This window comes from Carassius gibelio, chromosome B22 (assembly GCF_023724105.1).
Source record: "Carassius gibelio isolate Cgi1373 ecotype wild population from Czech Republic chromosome B22, carGib1.2-hapl.c, whole genome shotgun sequence".
In the NCBI taxonomy this organism is placed as follows: Eukaryota; Metazoa; Chordata; class Actinopteri; order Cypriniformes; family Cyprinidae; genus Carassius; species Carassius gibelio.
In genome coordinates this window covers 7,290,798-7,311,258 of record NC_068417.1, presented here as the reverse complement: position 1 = coordinate 7,311,258, position 20,461 = coordinate 7,290,798, and the positions used below count along the sequence as shown (strand labels likewise).

Genomic DNA, 20,461 nt, shown 5'->3' with positions numbered 1-20,461 from the left:
CTCAACAAGTGAACTAGAAAGATTCATCCTTGTCTCTGACCTTGTTTCTAAGAAAAAACAGAATTTCGTGATATAAACCCAAAATTGTGAGATATAACCTCAGAATTCAGAGGAAAAAGAATTGCAAAACAGAAACTCCGATATCAGGCAAATTACGTGAAAAAAAGCAAGATAACAATTAAATTCTATTTTTATTCCATGGCGGGAAAAAAATGATTGCGAAAAACTCTAAATTCCAAGATGTAAGAAAAGAATTGTAAGGCAAGTCGTGAAAAGTAAAAAGTTAGAATTACAAGAAAAAGGCTTTGAATTTGCAAGGAAAAAACAAATTTTTTAGATAAATATTCACAGTTACCGTTTTTATTTTTTTATTCCATGGCAGAAGCAGGCTTCTATTTATCACTGCTGTACCCATTTAAACTAGAGTTTGTAACTTAACTCATTACTCAATGTTTTGATGTTACCATCTACATCTACAGTAGTTTGTTGTTGTTCTGTTTCCTTGATTGTTTATTGAAAAAGAAACAACAGGCCTTAGCAGTGTTGGCACGTTGCGTACAATCTAATTATTACAAAAAAAATACATATATATGAAATTTGCATCAAGTGCACTGTTCGTAAGCATATTTTAGTGCTTTCGTCACCAAATGCAACATGTATTTCAACAAACATACCTGTTTGAGTGCATTGCGCGCGATGGTCTGGAAAGCCTGCTCTACGTTGATGGCCTCCTTTGCACTGGTCTCAAAATACGGGATGTTGTTCTTACTCTGACACCAAGCCTGTGCCCGCTTAGTTGTTACCTGATGTATGAAAGAAGCAAAATATGAAGTTCACAGAAACTTTGAATAAGTTCATAGATGTATTATTATATTCAACATGAGGAAATGTGTGTTTGCAAAAGTCTCCACCATGACACTAGTTGATATGGTTCAGGTCCTTCAATGTACACAATGGTTTCAAAGTTTAGTGCAGTAAGAATGTATTAAATGGATCAATCGTTTTTCAAATAAATGCTGTTTTGAATGCTTTTGAACTTTCACTAAAGTATCCTGGAGAAAAAAAGCATGACAAAAAGCATGATGTTTCTATGAAAAGATGAGGACCAAATCAGCATATTAAAATTATTTCTGAAGCATTATGTGGAGGAATGGCTGCTGAAAATACTGAAATACTGCCTTGCATTTACAGGAAATATATTTAAAATAATAATAATAATAATTTATGTAATAAATGTATTTTAGATTAAATGTAGCCTAGGTGAGCATAAGAGACTGCTTTGAAAAACATAATTTTCATTCATCCAAAACTTTTGTTGTTTTATTCATGCTAGATGAATAATCAAGTCTTCTCTAATCAAGTTATTGGAGGTGTCATTGACTGAAAGTTAAGAAGTTTAAACACTTTACATGTGTATGGAGGTCCTAAATTAGCTTTCTTGGCCTCTTTGAATGTGACATGATCTTGAAATATATTCTCTACACACTTCATGGGTCAATGATATAATATTTTATTTTTTATTTTTACAATCTATAAGGTTATTCTAAAATGCACTGAAAATGCAATTTATACTCGCAATAGCTCCTTTCACACATACAGTCTACTGGTAAATTACCGGTAAATTACCATTAAGAGATCAAGTGTGAACAGGATCTTTTTAAAAATACCGGTAAATTCTTTGTCAATTTATCTTCCGGAATGAGAAGTTGTAACATTACCAGTAATGTGGTCTGTGTACAATTTTGAAGCTGATGTGTGAATGGTGCTTTCTCGGTAAAAAGATGTAGCATCGTTTACTTTGTGAACAGAGCTTTTTTTTATTTACCGGTAAAATGAAGAAGAAAAGTCCCAATTAAAAGAAACCCATTAAAAAAAAAAAAAAAAAAAAAAAAAACAACATTAAAGTGATAGTTCATTAATTCTGTCTGTTGTCATTAATTACTCACCATCATGTTATTCTAAAACCCGTTCGACCTCCGTTCATCTTCAGAACACAAATTAAGATTTCTCTGACCCTCCCACTGACAGCAATGTAAGTAACACGATCAATGTCCAGAAATGTAACAAGGACATCTGTAGAATAATCCACGTGACATTAAGGATTTAACTGTAATTTTATGAAGCTACGCGGAAAAAAAATTTACGCAAAGAAAACAAAAATAATTATTTTATTCAACAATTAGTCTCCTCCACATCACCCTAGAATCATTTTGGAGAGTATCCACTGAACGTAAAAAATGCATGCTGAGTCAGCTGCGACCCGCGGATACACTGATTACGTCGTTTACACTTTGATCTGAATGAAAACAGCTGACACAGAACAGCATACGTTGTTTGCCTTCAGTGGATACTCTCCAAAATGGCGCTATAGTGATGCAGAGGAGATTAATTTTTATTTTTGTTTACTTTGCGTACAGAATGCATTCTCGTAGCTTCATAAAATTATGGTTGAACCCCTGATGTCACATGGATTATTTTACCAATGTCCTTGCTGCATTTCTGGACATTGACCGTGTTACATACATTGCTGTCTATGGAGGGTCAGAGGACTCTCAGAATAAATCAAAAATATCTTCATTTGTGTTCCGAAGATCAACTGAGGTCTTGCAGGTCAACGACATGAAGGTGAGTAATTTAATAAAACATTTATCTATCAAATTAAAGTCATGTGGTGTGACCAACATACTAAAATTATAATATAAAGCATCAATCTGAATGTACCCTTACAACAGAAATCATTGCACCCACCTGCCTGTTCTCCAGATCGATTTTGTTGCCCAGCACCACGAAGGGGAAGTTCTCTGGGTCGCGCGGGCTGGCCTGGATGAGAAACTCGTCTCTCCAGCTGTCCAGTGTCTTGAAGGTGTTTGGGGCAGTGACGTCGAACACCAGCACACAGCAGTCGGCACCGCGGTAGAAAGCCACACCCAGAGACTGGAAGCGCTCTTGACCTGCTGTGTCCCATATCTGAATGAAACAACACAGAACACTCACATAAAAGCTGCATTCATATATGGACATTCCGTCAGGCTGCATTATAAAACATATTTAAAACAGACATGCAGATTTATACAGCATGCAAGTGACTTTGGGATTATTTGTGTCCATCTGTAGAAATAATGCATGAGGATAGAAATTATATTTTTGGTTGAATTACATCCTTAATAATCTGTCATCTCTACCTGCATTGTGACAAGTCGGTCATCAACCATCACTTCTTTTGTCAGGAAATCTGCCCCTATAGTAGCTTTGTACTGATTACTGAACTTCTTATTCACATACTGGTTCATCAGAGATGTCTTCCCAACCCTGTTGAGGCAAAACAATATTTATACCCAGACCTGGCCAAAAAAAAAAAAAACTCCTGGAGAACCAACACATCTATTAGTGACTGTGCAGAACTATGAGTCATACCAAATGAAACGCTCTATGAACATTAATAATGCAGGCCTTAACAAAATGTACATTGCCTTTATGAAACTGAAAATACTTTCTTGAGAATTTATATCCCACCCACAAACTTTCCCATCTTGAAAGCTCATTAGAGATCATGAGGAAATGAAAGGCTTTAAGGAGGTTTTTTATTTGGGTGGCTGACATGACAACATATAAATGCCCAGTGTGTCATGAATCATCTAAACATCAGTTTATACTGTCACTCTAACAATGCACTTGTATAGTGTCATAGGATTTTTTTTTTTTTTTTGGAAAGCTTTCATGTTAAATTGTATTTCTGATCAAATAAATCCAACCTTATTGAGTAAAATAGACTTCTCTCAAAACCATTTCAAATATCTTACCCTAAGTATTTTACATTTATTACAATAAAACTTAACATAAACATCCAAAGATGGAGTGAGTCACATGTTTGTTCTGATTCAGCGAGCAATTTGTTAGACAGATTCAAGCGGAGTAAAAATAGTGGACTCGTAAGTTTGTGAATCAGACTAGACAGATCGTGCTGTATGTTTGTCAGCAACAAAATCAACGCAACAAAGATGTTTTGTTTGTTTTCTTCGTTATTAATATTCTGCTGTAGCCTTTAAGCACAGAACTTTACAACTCAAATTAACAAGTGCTTTTCTCATGGTGCTTTATATTTATTAGCTTCACTGCTGAATATAGCACTGCAAGAAACATTGCACTGAGTTCAAATCTTTTTAAACCTTTACTTGATTAACACTATACTACTGTTTAACAGAATACTCTAAAATTCCACACTTAAAGGCAAACTTCACCCACAAATTACAAAACTGTCTTCATTTATGAAAAAAAATATATATCTAAATAAAAATACCATGGAAGTCAATGGCTACCGTCAACTTTTTAGTTACCCATATTCGTCAAAATATCTTCTTTTGTGTTCAACAGAAGAAAGAAACTCGTATGGGTTTGGAACAACTTGAGGGTAGGTAAATAATGAAAATGTTCATTTTGGGCTGAACTGTGCCTATAAAAGCTACATGAAAGTGGCAGTTGCCCCGAATTTATTACAATGGCATTGAACTCACCCAGAGTCTCCAAGAATGATCACCTTCAGAAGAACTTTCTTCCTTGATGTCATAGTGTCACAGCTGGGGAAGAGAAAGCACAGAGCATGAAGCCAAGATTTCAACAGCACAACTCATATGAAATAAAAAGGAAGTGAAAGCCAAAACTGGTTGTAATGAAACAGGCCTTTTCAAAGGAACTGCAGACAGGACAGGGACCTTGTAGGATGTAGTAAGCTAACTACTATAGCTAAAAGCACCCATTTGATTGAAGTTACACACTCTAAGTGTGCTATAAATGCCTTTTCTGATTCAATGACAAAACCCATGATTCTGCTTGCACTCTCAAACAGGTCATGTGCACTCCAACTACCAAAGTCACGAGAAGCGCTCTCTTACAAACAGCATGTACTGTTTCCCGCCAACTGTTATACACATAGACTTCCCTTTTTAAGCGAAAGGCTTGAACACGCCATTCACTAAATGCTTCTCCATCTTTTAATGAATACAGGCCATCGGTTAAGGTACTGCTGTTTATCCAGGCCAGGAAAGTGAGGACACTGATCACTGCTACAGACTTTAGAAAGTTCATCAAAATGACAGCGTTGCATAGAATAGTGCTTCCTGTACCAACAACTACCACCACCAAAAAAACTAGCTGGCATAAACAGAGGAACTTAGGTCACATAATATATATTGTAGTGCCAATACACAGCATTTGAATGGCAGAGCATGCACCTTTTAATTAGGTGCTATTAGTACCTTTTAACTGCTTATCTTCATATGTAACAACTGGCCTAAAATCAGGCAGATGAAATCAAATGTGGACTGGATTATGTAATTAGTCCTTCATTTAGTAGTGAAAACCGCATCCAAATGCAAGGTTGGGCTACTGGGTAACATTTTGGAACAGTTTTGAGCATGTCTGTGGAAATCAAAGCTTTCCATGTCATGTCGGTTTCATAAGCTGAACATTCAGTATGTTGCTAAACACTGTACAATCCACTGTACTTTTTTCCTCACAGACTCGTTTTTGCATTACTGTCAAAAATTCAATATGGCACAACCGTGACTACCGTGTGAAGGTCTATGATGCATGTTAAAGACAACAGAAGATTTTGTTAGCTTTAATTTTCACTTAAAATGCATAAGTTTTTCAACATATCCCGCTTAAACCATGCAAAATTCTCCTTTCTACACACAAATTAGCATCAATATCAAAATCCAACAGATATTTCTTATTAGTATGCTGATCCTACATGAAAGCTTAGCTTATGTTCACTGATAAATAACTTTAGGCTCCAGAGAAGCAAGGCATCATGAAATGACCCTCAGGAATGAAACGATTGCTTGATTTTCTTTAAAAATGGCTTACACTGAAATACAATTACTAAAAAAAAAAGAAGAAAAATCTGAACAATAAATCTAGTGTTAAACTTCAAGCAGCAGTAAACACAAAAAAAAAAGCTGCTATAAGAAAACCCCTTATCATGGTTCACTAGGATCCACAAGTGGACTGAAGAGTTGCTCCACATAAAAATCCTTAACTCAAAGTCACCAACCTGGAACACTTGCTGTCTCTTTAGAGACATTGTAGTATATCACATTATTTATGTAATACTACACAGCTACTAAAAAAAAAAAAAGATGTAACTGCCAATAAACTAAAGAAATACATGGAAAGAAAGAACCACTCTTGAATATATCAAGGATATTGAAACATTTCTGATGTCTTTCCTGGGAGTGTTGAAATGAAGTAATCTCACGTGTACCCTGACCAGCCCATATGACACACAAAATCACTATAAAGTCTTTAAGCCTCTTTATGGTTCATCTTCATGACAGTTTGGCTCGGTCGCAAAACCTAACAAGCTGCTTGCATACCAAGGCTGCAGATTTGAGCATTAAATGTTTTTGTAGGAATATGACTTGGATGCCCAAAATTAATTCTAGCTCACATAATGTTGTATTGACTACGTTTTTAAAAAAATTATGTGACACAGAATGTATTAAGCAACACAAAATGTTAGATAAGTGCGCTTCATCATCACCACAACTTTATCACACAGACCTTAGTCAGGTAAGTGCTGTGAAACAGAGGCTGTGAAGATAGATGTACAGTGGTACTACTGAGTGTACTACAACATACCGACTGCTGAGCTGACCAAATGTCTCTCTGAAATAACTTTCTGTTGACAAAATGTCCATAAAATGTTTTTTTAAGTTTAAAAGGACATGATATTGGACCTTCATACAGTGCATGGCATTTTAAAACTGCAAGTCTATTCCTCACAGTCTAGATTTTATCTGTGTTATTTTTAACATGCTGCTGAATCTGAATAATTCAGCTTAATTTAATTCAGCAAGTAGAAATGAAAAAAGGTTTTTTGTAAACCAAGCAGCTTTCTGTGTGTCAAACCATTGTGAAATCTGACTGGAAAAATCTTTCGACCTCACATGAAATTCCTGGATTTCTCCTGAAACTTTTCAAGTTGGTACAGTAAATGTGGCTGCAGTTTTATCTCGTAGTATAAATACATTCTCAGATATACTGTACATCCATAATGTCAGCACGATCCTGATGTTCCTATTTCATATTAACAGCAACTGCAAAAATAAAAGTACAAACTAACCCCAAAAAAAAAAAAAAAAAATGCTAGAGCATTACAGTGCAGTGTGTTATATTTACCGTAGTTTGGCTATTTTTGGCTGATGAAATCCAGTCATTTTAATAAGAATACATGTAACTGGGAAGTTTCCTGTGCAAATTTTGTATGGTTCAAAAGGTCATGCAAATTTGCCAGAACGACCAACAGAAGCTCCTTGTTTTGACTTCTGTTCTGTGTAAAACCATAATGCGTTACACACTATATTAAGAGTAGTATACTATTGAACTGTTTAGATAGGCAGCTGGCTAGATTTTGAGACACAGCCAAGGATTGCAAACTGTTTTACGACTCCATATTTAATCTGGAACCCATGACACTCGGTAAAGTCGGATCACATGATAGAGCACTTTCCTTTAGCATGCATGAGAATAGCAGAATGCCATCCATTTATTTCAACACCACACTGCAGCAAATAATCAAGTGCGTACTATTAATGATATCATGTATCGACGCTGATTTTGAACTATAAAAGCGTTGTAGTGTAATGGTGGCTTTAGCATTATAGTAAATGGTTGTTTATTTAAAACGGATTGTTTCGCAATACTCCACAACTGTTTCGGTGTGCTGTAAACATACAAGCAGAGAGCGAATGTATTTGATGCGGCTGCTGGTTGTGCAATCATCTGTTTTCATATAAAAGCAAGACAGCGCTGTTAAATCCATATCTGATCGATTGTTATTGTGTCAGAGGCATTGAATAAAAATGTCTTCTTATGTATAGCTCAAGAAAAAGTGGTGCGTTTGAAATGAAACGCAAATGGACACAATCCAGCGCGTCTGTCAGGGTTATTAGAAACACCTGATTATTCAGGGCCTGAATAGGGACAGATCAACATCACAGCGTGTAAATGACTGATTCTAACCAGGAAGGAAGTTATACACAGATAAACGACAATTAAATCATCTCAGTGTCCTTTAACAGCATTACAAATGAGCTCGTTTGCTAACGTCAGTTAGCTTACATGTCAACTACACCATCTCTCTTAACAAATCCACGACCAGTCTCTGGATTGAACATGTTCATATTGATTTGACTACTCACCTGGTTTATAAAGCTGGAGATCTAGCAAATATCAGTCTGTATTAGTGCTGTGGTGTAGCCTGTGAGCTAAACTGCTACCGTTGCCCTTACACAAGCCTGATGTTTATGAAGAAAACAAACAATAAGTTCAGCCCCTGTCGCCAGCGAAACACTGGCTCGCTTAGGCTAGGTGTATAAGCGAACTAATCCGGAATCGGTGATTCCAAAACGGGTGCTATAACCGCTATTGCCACCTCTGTTAAATGACGGGTCTTTTTTTCTCTTTCTGTTTCGAGATCTGCTTTAACTTCCTCCAAAACAACCCCTTGAAAGCCAGCGATGTCATCACGCAGGGGACGTCATCGCGTAGGCCCCAGAAGACACGCCCTAAAAGCTGACCTTCTTCTGAAGACCAAACTTTTAGGGTATTATTAAGTCAAGTTTTTTTTTTATAGACATATACTTGTTTTTAATGACCACAACAGTATTGACTACAAAAATATGTAAGCCTTTTTCCACCACATACAAAAATCATGTTTTGGTAAATCATACATTTAACATAAAAGCCATAAGTATGACATAATGAAATTTTTTATTTTTTTTGCCACAATGACTTTTTATGGCGTATGAAAAGTTTGATCTATGCCATAAGTGTAACTTAGATGTTTTAGTGTACAATTATAACATTTAAAATAGGCTACATGTCACAAATCCCAACAAAATGTGAGAATTTGCCCCAACCAAACATTATATGCATATAATGCTATGTGTATTTATTAAATAGGTGCGTTGTTTAACTTATTTCTGCGTTATTCCCATTCCTTGTACACATATAAGATACAATATTGTGGTAAAATGTTGTAGTGTGGTGTAAAAAAAAAAAGCATCAAATTAAACTAATAATAATAATTATAATAATCATCATAATAAATAAATAAATAAATATTTCAATTATTTATTTAATTGAAACGCCACTAATTGCACGTGAACACAAAATGCAAATGTTATTTAACTTCATCACAATGAAATCCTGTTGTACTTTATACAACACTTTATTTTTTTAAATGTATATATTTTAAATACATTTACTACTTGATTTGTCTTCGTGTAATTGGTACCTTTGATGGAATAATAGTTCCCCCTGCTGGATCTATTCTGATGCCATACTGGATTTTACATTGATATTCATCTGCTGCTCTGCTGAGAATAAAGAGCGCTGTTGTTGTCATCACGGTGACGTCAGTGGAAACGCCCGCCTTTAAACATGGCAGCGCGCGTGATGAGCGTGCGATAGTTAGTGCCGAAGTCCAGTTTCTTTACTGTCTATGCGAAGTCCTCGCGTACAATATGGACAGGCAAGAGTTCACAGCCTCCCTTGTGGTAAATCATATTTTATGTCTATTTCATGTCTATGAGGTATCCTTCCTCATGACATCCACGATGCATGTGAAATAAATACAGTAAAATGTAATACAGTAACAGTGGTTTCATGCTAATGTGTCTGAACTTACGTGTTTCAGTCATCTCAGACTAGTCCTTTTGAAAGCAATTTTGATCATGGTTACGATGATGAAAATAAAAGTCTAAGTAAAAAATGTCTGCTTATCAACAAATAAACAATACCAACGTCTAGTTTATTAATACTGTTGTTATTTGGTTTTATTGTTTTGCATTGTTTTAGTTTTTAACCTTTGTAGTTTACAAAGAAGTAAAAAACAATAATATTTCCCCTTATTTCTCACATATTAATTAGTTAATCAATTATAATAATTATTTATGATTTCATAGTCCAGGCAGTTGTTTTGCCGTATTTATTTATTTATTTATTACTTTTATTAGAGAAAAATGCTTTTCTTTCCATTTGTTTCTACATCCTAATTATGAATTTGTTGGACTACAGCACTTCATAATAATAATAATAATAGTAGTAGAGTCAGTAGTTCTTTGTGTAATTTACCTCTACAACAAGATCCGGACCAAAAAAGGACCACCTTAAAGTAATAATAATTCAATCATAGAGTTTTCACTCTGTAGCACTGTATTGGAAAAGGGTTTTGTTTGCAGATCCATATGTACAGTATTGCTTATTGTTAGTCAGAAATGCTCTACAAACAATGGGTGAAAAATGGGGCAATCATAATGAATAACGAATTTGATAAAAAGTGGTATTCTATATCTCTGCTTCATATTAGTAGCCATATTGAGCAGAACAGAAAAGCTTACTCTTTTTCTCCTTAGAGCTCTTTAAAGAGTAATTTAAAGAGTAATGTCTGGTAAATTGTGGCATTACTATGTGGTAAAAATTATATGAGACTACAGTGAATAATTGCTCTGCACCAGAATTAAAGCACCTTATTATACCATACTGATATATAATGATGTATTAAAGCAGTATCATTGCTCTTCATCCCTTAGGCAGGCGGTTGTGCGGGAATGTGTGTAGATCTCACTCTCTACCCTCTGGACACCATAAAGACAAGGTTGCAGAGCCAGCAGGGCTTCTACAAGGCAGGAGGTTTCAGAGGTGTCTATGCAGGCGTCCCGTCAGCTGCTATAGGCTCCTTTCCCAATGGTAAGTTAAGTTTATATATTTTATTATAAACATGAAAAATGGCTGCATGTTTCAAAGTTTACTTTAAACTCTTTGGAAGCTTATTATAACTGTATGCTGCATAGACTTCTGATTATGATAAATGGCATATTTAAACCAGAATTGCTGGAATCACTAGCTCTCAGAATTTGCCTACAAATAAATGCACACATTTTTGAAAGTTCATGATATTTTAATAGTTTGCCTCAAATAAAGTCTTTCTTCTTGGTTCCAGCTGCTGCATTCTTCGTCACCTATGAAAGCACCAAGTCGTTATTCACAGGCTACAGTGCTACAAACTTGGCCCCCATCACTCACATGCTGGCCGCATCACTAGGAGAAATTGTAGGTTTCCTGTTATTCTTCTTCCTTTCCTGTTGTTTTGCCCTTTGTATTTATCATAATTAATTTACCCATTGCAGCCCAAATGAACAGTATGTCTGTTTCACAGACAAATATTCAGAAAGCTAAGAATGTGGTTTTTGTTGGCTGTTTTTTTGCTCTGGGTTAGGAGCCGGGCCACAGACGACCCTGTTTTTTTCCCACCAGCTGGCCAAATAGGATCTTATTGTTGTCTATTGACATAGCTGTTGTTATAGAGAGGAGTCTTGCAGTTTTGTCAAGGGAGATTTTATTTAATGCTTTTATTCCTCAAGGATAGAAGATTTCATTAATTAAAAATTCCAGTAAAGACATTTATTTGTTGTGTCTCAAGGCATACTTCTCTAGATCCAGTTTGCTGTATTCTTTCAGGACAGTCGTTTATAAAATAGTCTTCATTCCTCAAAAGACCCTGTTTAACATAATTTATCACATTTAAATCTATTCAGCAGAATTTAGCAGCAGATTTTCCTCAACCCCGTTAGAAATTCCACACAAGAGCCTACTAATACATCACCATTCCATTCATCTCAATATGCAGCTGTAATTTCCAATTTCAAGTGATAGTATATAAAAATAAATGTTGTAGTTGGGTTGATCATTTCAATTTATTACCAATTAAAATAACTGAATGTTATTCCATCTACTTCTTAGTAGTGAAGAAGACACTCTGGTTGAAAAGTGGCTTTTTGCTTGGAAAATTATAGAGTGCCTATCATTAAGGGCTAATCACAGCTATTAAACAGTAAGTCAAGTGAAAAAAGCAGCTTTTATCAACTCAAGATACAGTCAAACCAAAAATTATTATATATATATATATATATATATATAAAATATAATATAATATATATATATATTTTTTTACTAGTGGGTACAGGGACACTATAGTTCTTTAATGTAAGTGAGGATAGCAAAATAAATTAAACTGTAACATATTATAACCCAAAAATTCTTCATGCAGTGGACCAACAGGATAACTGATCCAAATTTGGGACCAAAAATTATTCAGACACTTTTACCTGACCATGTTTTGCTCAGGTGTTATTCTTTAATTGAATAAAATTAAACATTGCTTGGTTGATCTAAATTGGTATTATCTAATTGTGTACTTAAATTTAACAGCTAACAGCTAATCCACCTACTTCATTACATATTTTCCTATCAAAGTTATCAGACATTATCAATATCTGCTTGTTGTGAAACAGTTCTTGTCATATTATATTAACATTTTCTAAATGATCGTGAATAAACTGCAATAATGTTGAAGGTGTCGGAATAAATTTTGGTTTGACTGTATGTGAATATGAGGTGAAGTTGAAGTCGGGACTGTTGATAACCCTTTGCCTGGTGCAGCAGGATTTGCACACTTCAAAAGGGGGATTTTAACAGCAGAGCCCTAGCTGAATCCCAGTGTGTTGTGGTTACACATTGCCCTGTTCAAAGTCTGTAATCCTGGAGCTTAACCATGAAAGTCTTCACCTTAGGCCGTCTGGAGCAGAAGACAAAGTTATCTTACTTACATAACTCCTGCCATTATACAACTTCTGACTAATAGTTTTTCTAACGGGAGATGATTTAGAGTTTTCTGGCCCAATTTTGCATCAGTCAATTTTGTTTCTTGTTTGTGCAATAATCGATTTGAGTATTTCCTATTACTTTGTACATTTGCCCATTACTTTTCCAGGATTTTGCTCCTGCTGTACTGTCATAGTTATCTGGTTGACCCTTTAAGGTTAGCTCTATAGCACACTAATCAAATGCAATCCAGGACTTTAAGCTCAGGGATTCTGCAACCAGAAAGATTTTATTCGTCTGGAAACTTTATCCTCACTTTATTCACCTTCACCAGTCTCTCTTTAGTCAAGCTTGTCTCTTCACACAACTAAATAAAAGGTTTATCTATGTAAGAAATACGGCTGATGAGTAATCGAAAGTGTTTAGCAGCAGCGTCTTTACAAATAGCAAGTTTAACAGCTTCAAAAACAGCAATGTTAACTAAAATGTAATGTAGCTTTTCAGTTGCAATTTTATAAAATGCTGGCAATAATTTTCTCTGCTGGTTTGTTTCCATCTGTGGGAAAAACATGGGAATTTTTTGTCATTTTTGTGGTTTGTCAGATTCGTTGGCCTTTTTGCAAAGTGTCAAGGAAGCGTAATGCAGTCAGCAGACCTGGAACTACTTCATAGCTGTCCATTTACTGGAAAAAAATTCAACTTATTAAAATAATTAAAATTCAGATGCAAAAGCCTCTTAAGTATGTGTGACTTTTTTCTTTAAAATTAGCATATCTTTCTGGCTACTATGTATAGGTTTCTATGTAAGTACTGGTACTTCTGAATGGGTTGAGGTTGGGATTTAGTGCATTTGAAGTGAAAGTACTTATAACGATAATGAGTGAATGCTACACATAGTATATAATTTTTGACCAAGATTGCTTTTAGGGGCTTTTTTATTGGAAATCTTTAATTGAACACCTTAGAACATTCGTCAATCAATCAGAATAATGCATTCAACCTCCTTGTGGTGTAGTATTGTGTAATAATAACAAAGATGATTTCTGTCACTTTCTTCTCCGTATCATTGTGTGTGTATTATAAATGCACTGGCTGATGGCATCTGTCAGGACCAGAGCAGGCTGTTATGTATCTGTTACGTCAGATTTATCTTCATTCCAGCACACTCTCCAAAAGCTCATTTGTCAAACTGAAGGAACACTTTTTCGTACATTTATAAACCTTGTCTCTCCTTATGGCTGTGGGGTGAAAGCAGCATGTGGCATGACTTAGAAGACGCCGATTGGCAACCTGCTAAACTTAATAATCCATGAATTGTCCAAAGAGAAAACTATTGCCTGTGATTTATTGTTTAAATCAAGCCTGAGAGTTGTACTGTGGCTCGTTTTCAGCCTTTTCACACCCCCTCTTCTTGTTCTCACCTGACAGGTCTCTGAAATATAAAAAAATAGGCAATTGAAGTGTCGGGTTAAAATTTGTATTTCTTCCCATGCCACTGGTATTATTAAAGGACGAGATGGGGGACGTGCGAGGAAGATATTGGTCTGTGCAGATAGGCTTTGGGAAGGGAGCGCTCCATGAGGACCCGAGAGGCCACTGTTCTTGTTGTTTTTTAAAGCACCTGTAGGATGATCTGTGGAAGATTGTTCCAGATGCCAATTGTAATTCCAACTTCCTGAGACTCTGCTGGGAGGCGTGTGTTCCGAGTTCACGGACTGTTCGGAATGTTCCAGCTGTTTCTCTTGATGTCTGGAGACACAGCTGTGAGAGTGACCTTAGCATGCAAAAGTGGTTTATTTTATGCTAATAGAAGTGTACTGGGATTCAAGAAGTGGCTTCAGGTTTGTGGGTAAAAAGGCAAGCATTGAGACATACTATACAAATATTATGTTATAAATATATTTTTTAACATATTTGCATTCAAAAGTTGGGGTATTTATGTTTCTTTGTTTGTTTGTTTTTAAATTCAAAACTCACCAAAGCTGAATTTATTTGATCAAAATACAGGAAAAAAAACAGTATATTAACAAATTATATATATATATATATAGTGTCATATGATCCTTCAGAAATCATGCAGATTTCACTGCTTAAGAAAAAAATATATCATTTTTAGTATTGAAAACAGTTTAATTTAGCTTAATAGTGAAAAAAATAGAATAATATCAGGATGCGAAGTTCAAAGGAACAGAATTTATTTGAAATAAGTATTTTCTTACATTAAAAACTTAATCATCAGTTAAGGGCCAAGTTAATGCACCCTTGCTGTATAATAATAATAAAAATAAAAAAAAACTTACTGACCTTAAACTTTTGAATGGCAGTGTAGCTACGATTATGTTGATCTTTACTTGAAACTTGTATATATAATTTAAATCCTAAAATTATTCAAATTAATTATTCATTTCTTACAATATGCATTCTAAAGTGTTATCATTTAAACCACAGTTATAATAAATTTACATCAATTCTTCGTTACACCTTGTGGTGTAAGTTAATTTAAGGCTTGATATAACACGTTTAATAGCATAGATTTGCATTTAACTCTTCAGCCTGGCATAACCATGAATAGTTAAGAATGATCATGTGTTATTATCATGGAATATAATTTTAACTATAGTTAATTAAAAGATATGACTTTAAAATGGATAATATATCATAATTGTGTTACTTATGCACAGAACCGACTGATTATGGTGTTAGGTATAATTAGTCTAGGTATTTAGCATGTTTTACAGTGATTTCTTCTATTTATTAAACTTCATATAAATGTTCATTATTAAAAATAGTGAAAACAAATATGTTTTAGTGTATAACGTGTGGAGGCAAATCAAAACGGTGTGCAGATTTCAGTCGTCCCTCTGCAGGTGTTTGGTTTACAGAACAGCAAAAAGAAAGACAAACGGCTCTGAACTGATTCACGTGGTGCTAAAATAAGCAGTGTACCCTTTCTTTTACGGTCTATGAGTGTACCTCACTCTTTAATTCATAGACAGTAAAAGAAATGGACACAGCGACCCCATTGGAACTCAATTGAGACAAATGAAGCCCAGTTTTAGCGTTTTTTAGCACTTCCGTTTCTGACGCGCAGACTCAAACGAAGCTTGACGACTTCAGCAACCTGTCTGACAGATGTAAATCTTCTAAGTGGCTGTGCGTGCAAACTGCCATCGTTAATCTTGCAGAGACGGCGAGCTTGAGCGGGGAGTTCTTTGGCGTGAGTGAGCAGGAGTAAGTATTCTGATTAATTATTTTGTATAGTATTTTAAAATGTAACGCCAGTACGCCATATTAAGTTAATTGCCTGCGAGCTTCTCCTCCTGTCTGTACGGTAATGCGACAGAGAGCCGAGTGGTTATGACGCAATCGTTAGCCTATTTTTTACAAAAACTATTAATACGGGGCCATAATGTAACATAGAAGGTAATGGAGCCCTTTATACATTGTTGTGTATCTTTAGAAATAAATAATGGACAAACAGAGTCTTTAAACGCTTCAGATGTAAAGTTATTCGCTGTCAAAGTGACGCCAAAATGAATGGGAGTCAATGGGAATGCTAACGCAAGTGAAGTTCTGCTAAAAGATGGCAGCCCCCACCCGACTTCAACTTCCGGTCGAGTTCCTTGCCCCTTGCTTTAATTGCCCGCTTTTTCATCGACCTTCCTGTCGTGGTCCTCGAGGTTCCCGCGCTTCAGCAGCACAAGGCGGGAAGAGCAGATGCAGGCAGCGACTAATTAACCGCCTCCAAAGGACTACCAGATAAAGATATATGTATCTCACAATAAACAGTATAAGTATTCGACCTTAATTTGTAAACCAATTAGTAAAACTGCCTTAAAGTCATTAACTCTACAATCTGGTCCAATTCAGGTAACTCTTCGACTTCCACTTATTTTAAAACGTCCTCAGCTTAGTTTTCCTCTTCACTGCTCTCTGTAAATTACCTCAGTAATACACAATGCCGGTAATTGATCTGATATGATCCCTCACCAGTCCTCCATCAATTCCCCTGCGAGATGATATGAAATTGCTGCGGCGCGCACTCGCGCACGCCAATTCAATTACTGCAAGAATTACTTGTCATATCCACTTCCCTCTCTATTTACTGCCGTAATTTTGATCCTTTTGAGAATTACACGAGGAGACGCGATGTTTAGTGTTTCATAAATGTTAACCCAGCAAAAACAGAATGTAAATGAGCTTAGTAAAATGAGCCCTGTCAGTTTGCCTAATAGACCGATGGTTGTGGTTCCCTCATTTGGCCACTGGATGGCACTCTTGCTACACGCGTTTGGCTTAAAATATAAACCTTTTCAACTGAGCTTACTTTTTTCAAAGTAAAAACAGATTCCCTCAGCTGGTTCTTCCACATTTGTGTCATGCCGGCCTTTCCATAGTCTTGCATGCTGTTCTGTAAGCCAAGTGGCTATTCATTCGGTAACTGCAGTGTGCAAGGAGATGCTCTGCCGCCTGCCAGAGTCATACAGAGTGCAAACTACCATAGCTTGTTCACACACACCGTGCATATAGACTGTCAGCTGGGCTCACAGCAGACCCGACCTCTCTCATAGTAGCACCCCACGCCCGCTCTGTCATTCAGAAGAGATTACATCTAGCACCACAGATCCAGTGTGAGCCTTGGGGTCTGGTGGGGGGGCCGGTGAACTCCCTGTGGCTGCGGAGATTGCTTTCCATCCTTGGTTCACACTGGTATTTCCGCCCCCCAGCATGGTGAGGATCAGAAGTAATGCACAACAAGTGTAGTTTTGGAGGGGGATGCTTCCGTGAAGAATGAGTTTGAATAATGCCACACTTCTGCTATTGACAAAGCATGTTTAGTAGTAGAATTATATAGGAAACTATATTTTAGTTGTATTTAATATTTTTAATAAAGAAATTTTTTAAAGAAACATTTGACGTATACATTACACACATTTTATGTGTGTGTGTGTGTGTGTGTAGATAGTGGTTGTATTTCGAACAGTACTTTTTAGAATCTTTTTAAAATGCATTTTTAACACAAACGTTAATGTAATTTTTTATATTAATTAAGGTTTTATCTATTATTTTAAAATGTGTCAATCCAAGGTTTTGCTTTTGGAAATGTTTTTTTTTTTTTTGTCCTGATCCACTTTTATATATTTTTTTCTTTCAATTGTAAATATTAATCTGCTGTCATAAACTATACATTTGTTATTTCAAGTCCCTATTACTTTCAAAGAGCCCCAAATTTGACCATATTCCAAAGTTTGATAACCTTGAATTTTATGATCTTTCTCCAACTACCAGTTGCATGTCTGATCCGTGTCCCACTTACATAGGAAACAGGCCATCCCTCTCTCAATACCTACAGGGTGCTCCTGAATACACTACAAGAAGAGGTATTGTATGTGTCTACCATCAGTTTGACTTACAGTGCACTTGAGTTCACTTGAGTTGTCATGTTAAAAACGGATGCACGGGTGGAATGATTGATAAATAAGTAATTCTGAAAGGCAACCAGATGATAATACCATGTCTTTTTGTTTACTTAGAGATAACAACCCTTTTTTTGTTTTCTCATTGCAGGGTTTCAGAGGCTTGTACAGAGGTTATGGCAGTACAGTACTTAGGGAGGTAGGCTGGCTTTCCTCTACACATCACTGATACTCTGCGATTCATAGTTACACAAATTCTTTTGATATTGACATTTGATTTGAGTACCTCTTAAATGCATGGCACACACAGGTTTTTTGTTTTTGTTTGTTTTTTTTTGTGCAAAAACACAAAAGTAAAAAAAAATTATTGTGAACTTATATTCAATTTTTTTTGACTGTTTTGCAAACCCATTTGGCCAGGTCACTAAAAGTAATCTAAAATAAAAAAATAAAAAAAAATCTGCATTAGAAAATTCTACTCATCTCTCATGCTATTTCTAACTCTGTATTGTTGTCTATAAAATGAAAGTCAGGTGGCTTCAGTGTTATTTTGAACCTAAATGACTTTCATTATATTATAACTGTCTTCAAACTGTCTTTTTTGTGTTCTGTAGTGAGTAAATAAAGACAGAATTTTAATATTTGGGTTCCCTCAAGCATTATGTTGCACCTTTTCTATTCTGAATTTCACTTTGCTCAATCTAGCATATCTTTTCCCTTTGTGTTTTTTTTTGTATTAATTTTTTGTAGCTTTAAGCAGCAGAAAGAACAACCACCACATCCTTCCTATCCTTCTTTTAAATGGATCTCTCATTCTTGCCCTTTGTTTAATCATCTGCTTCCTCGCACACTTGCATTAAATTGATAATGCATATCGAGTTGAAGGCAAAGCTCATATTTTTTCATTTGTTTTCCAAATATATTTTATCCTCCTTCATGACACACACCGACAGTAGATAAAGGGAGTGAAATATTCAAAATCAAAAAAACTTGCATGAAGGTGACACTCGTTTTTTTCGTGAGGTGATATTGTCTCTCACTGCGGGGCCATCCTGTACTTATTTTCCGCCTCACTTAACACACGTTATTCACGCAAACTCCATCTGGACATGAAGAAAAAAAGAACAACAAGCCTTTTCTGATTTCTCCAAGGGCTTCTGAATAAATGAATACATTTTGGATGAGAGCAGGCTGCTGAGGCTGAATACTAAGGGCCAGATAAAATAGAGGTGCCGAGAGGTGCCCCGCTTCTTCCTTGGGATTGGCTTTGACGTGTGTCAGGAAGCTAATTCATTTTCTCCGCCTGCTATCTTATCCAGCACCGCAACCCTGTCAGGCTAAGTTTGTTTACTCTGGATGCCGAGTCGTCCTCACGCAAGGATTTAATTGGGGTCTTCTCCATTATGCAGATTCATTAAAGAACCCTGGACAAGAGGTTGTGATGAGATACAGCCCACCGATACGCACTAGTTGGTCAAGAGAGACAGGATGACAAGCAGCTAAATGACTGACAAACGAAATTCATGGCATGAAAAGAAATTCTGTCATACATGATACATGATGTCAGTGTAAATCCAAGGGTAAATCACAACAGTTACCATCAATGTTTTTGAAAGAAGTATCTTATGCTCTCTATTATTGGATCAAAAATAAGTAAAACCAGCAATATTAAATTCAATTTATGCATTTTGCAGACGCTTTTATCCAAAGCTACTTTTACCTATTATGTGTTCCCGGGGAATCGAATCCCCAACATTGCACTTGATAGCAATGCTCTACCAATTGAGCTACAGGAACACTATTGCAATATTGTGAATGATTATTATTATTACATTTTAAGATTTTCTATTTTACTGTATTAAAATGTCATTTGTTCCTGTGATGGCAGCATCATTACTCCAGTCACAATCAGTTTTACATGATCTCTCAGAAATCATTCTAATATGCTGATTTGCTGCTCAAGAAACAGTTGTACGGCTTATTATTTTTGTGTGACCATGTTAAACAGTGTTTAAAATTATTTAAACTTTTTTTCTTTTCTTTTTTTACAATGTAAAAGTCTTTATTATCACATTTGATCATTCGAATGCAGCCCTGCTGAACAAAAAGTATTGAAAAGTATCAAATTTTGAATGGTAGTGTTGTTTTTCCATTATCATATTATTATTTAGTGTTTTCAATCGTGGCTGTCATAAATGTCTTCTGAAGCCATTCACTAGCCTCATGTGGAGAACAAGCCACATTTTAAAGTGATAGTTCACCCAAAAATTTGTTTTTCTTTTCATCATTTACTCACCCTCATGTAGTTACAAAACTTTTTTCGTTTAGCATATAAGAAGTAATTTATAGAGTCCTGGTAATCAATAGGCACCAGCAAT

General features: G+C 35.7%; 1 protein-coding gene and 1 pseudogene across 1 annotated transcript; one reads left to right on the top strand and one right to left on the bottom strand.

The window, feature by feature from the left end:
- Positions 1 to 587: 587 nt before the first annotated feature.
- LOC127987758 (ras-related protein rab7-like) lies at positions 588 to 8,514 on the bottom strand. The gene is made up of 5 exons (XM_052590163.1): positions 8,202 to 8,514; positions 4,512 to 4,574; positions 3,183 to 3,309; positions 2,749 to 2,967; positions 588 to 803 (listed from the first exon to the last, which is right to left on the bottom strand). Exons 2-5 carry the CDS (start codon positions 4,562 to 4,564, stop codon positions 603 to 605), a joined length of 600 nt encoding a protein of 199 aa, XP_052446123.1. The 5' UTR covers positions 4,565 to 4,574; positions 8,202 to 8,514; the 3' UTR covers positions 588 to 602.
- A 737-nt stretch (positions 8,515 to 9,251) lies between these two features.
- On the top strand, positions 9,252 to 20,073 carry LOC127987764 (S-adenosylmethionine mitochondrial carrier protein-like; annotated as a pseudogene).
- Positions 20,074 to 20,461: the final 388 nt, after the last annotated feature.

Bases quoted from the DNA above. Each gene is read 5' to 3' on its own strand.
- LOC127987758 (XM_052590163.1), bottom strand. From the start codon at position 4,564: ATGACATCAAGGAAGAAAGTTCTTCTGAAGGTGATCATTCTTGGAGAC. The intron at 3,310-4,511 runs GTGAGTTCAATG...TTGCCTCAACAG, and splicing joins ATCATTCTTGGAGACTCTGG to GGTTGGGAAGACATCTCTGA. The intron at 2,968-3,182 runs GTAGAGATGACA...TGTTTCATTCAG, and splicing joins ACCGACTTGTCACAATGCAG to ATATGGGACACAGCAGGTCA.